A 1,552-nucleotide genomic window follows, 5' to 3' on the forward strand; every position below is an offset into this window, starting at 1 on the left:
ATATGTGTAATTTCGCTTTATTAAAAAACACATAATTTACACGTTCTTAACAATTCCACGTGGCTAAAATCCTAATGATGAGAACGGGTCACGGAAGAACACTCGTCGCCACGTCACCGATCCGCTAACCACACCTGAAACGAATCTAGAGCGTACAATCTCAATCCAACGAAGCAAGGCGATCGCCGCTTCCCTCCTCCCACAGTCCCAAATTCCAATTTCTGGAGCCCAAAAACAATCCCTCCCTTTTTCTTCGCAACCAAACCCAAATGCCCTCCCCCTATAAATACCCACCCTCCCTATTCAGGGCTCCCATCTCGATCCCATCGCTTTACTTCTTCTGCAGCAGCCTTCGCGATTCCTGATCCAGATCGTCACCATGTCCGGCCGCGGCAAGGGAGGCAAGGGGCTCGGCAAGGGCGGCGCTAAGCGCCACCGCAAGGTCCTCCGCGACAACATTCAGGGTATCACCAAGCCGGCGATACGCCGCCTCGCCCGCCGCGGCGGCGTCAAGCGCATCAGCGGCTTGATCTACGAGGAGACCCGCGGCGTACTCAAGATCTTCCTCGAGAATGTCATCCGCGACGCCGTGACCTACACTGAGCACGCTCGCCGCAAGACGGTCACTGCCATGGACGTGGTCTACGCCCTCAAGCGGCAGGGGCGGACCCTCTACGGGTTCGGAGGCTAAGCCCTTTCGCAAGCTCGCTATCCATGGTGCTCGTTCTTCAAGTTACTATAACTCTTTGTTTAGATTTGCACGAATTAATTGTTTAGCTCGCTATGAAGCTGAAATCCTAAAATGAATAGGCCTTTTTGCCGAGCTCTCATTTGTTGATCTTTTGAAAGGAGTAGAAATTCAATTTGAACAATAAAAACTAGTATGTCTATAGATCACAACCAAACATAGAAAAAATGATGCAAATATATATCTTTTGCTAAATGGTAGATTAATATTACATTTGAAATCCAAAACATTTCGCTTTGGTCTCTTTTCAATATGAATGACAAACGAAGAGTCTGAACGACATGTTCTCAGCAATCATGCAATATAGAAACTAATTTTTTATGTACAAGATAGAGATAAATTAGTTTATTCAATTGATCACGATTCACGAAATGACCAAGATCCTGTTCCATCTTTTAGAAGAAATGGGAAATTGTATAATTGCTTTGAAGAAATTTTCCAAAGCAAAGCTGAATCAATGGATGATTTATGTCAAAGAGAGTAGAATGACTCTTCTTGCAGCTCCAACAAGAACAAGCCTCAATCCCAATTGCACTTGCAAGCTTTTGTGGCGGTCCGAAATTTTGTTTGCAAAGTGAAGATTGTTTTAAATTATGCATACTGGATTAACTGCCACAACCATGCTGAGTGCCAATCAGGCTACCTGAAAACTCTATCATTGCAATCTTTCTGAAATCAGTGTGCCATGTCTTGCTTCTCTCACCAGGCGTTTCAGACTGAATTGTAACTCGAGATCTTCCATCAGTTAGATTTTAGAAACCACATGTTATAGTAAGCAATTTGCCTTGCTTCTCAACTTAAGAG

General features: G+C 44.5%; 1 protein-coding gene across 1 annotated transcript; it reads left to right on the forward strand.

Moving 5' to 3' along the window:
• The first annotated feature begins 309 nt into the window (after positions 1-309).
• Positions 310-878, forward strand: LOC121971377 (histone H4). The gene has a single exon (XM_042522618.1). The coding sequence runs from the start codon at positions 380-382 to the stop codon at positions 689-691; it is 312 nt and encodes a 103-aa protein (XP_042378552.1). The 5' UTR covers positions 310-379; the 3' UTR covers positions 692-878.
• Positions 879-1,552: the final 674 nt, after the last annotated feature.

The sequence above is a fragment of the Zingiber officinale genome, chromosome 4A (assembly GCF_018446385.1).
Source record: "Zingiber officinale cultivar Zhangliang chromosome 4A, Zo_v1.1, whole genome shotgun sequence".
Taxonomy (NCBI): domain Eukaryota; kingdom Viridiplantae; phylum Streptophyta; class Magnoliopsida; order Zingiberales; family Zingiberaceae; genus Zingiber; species Zingiber officinale.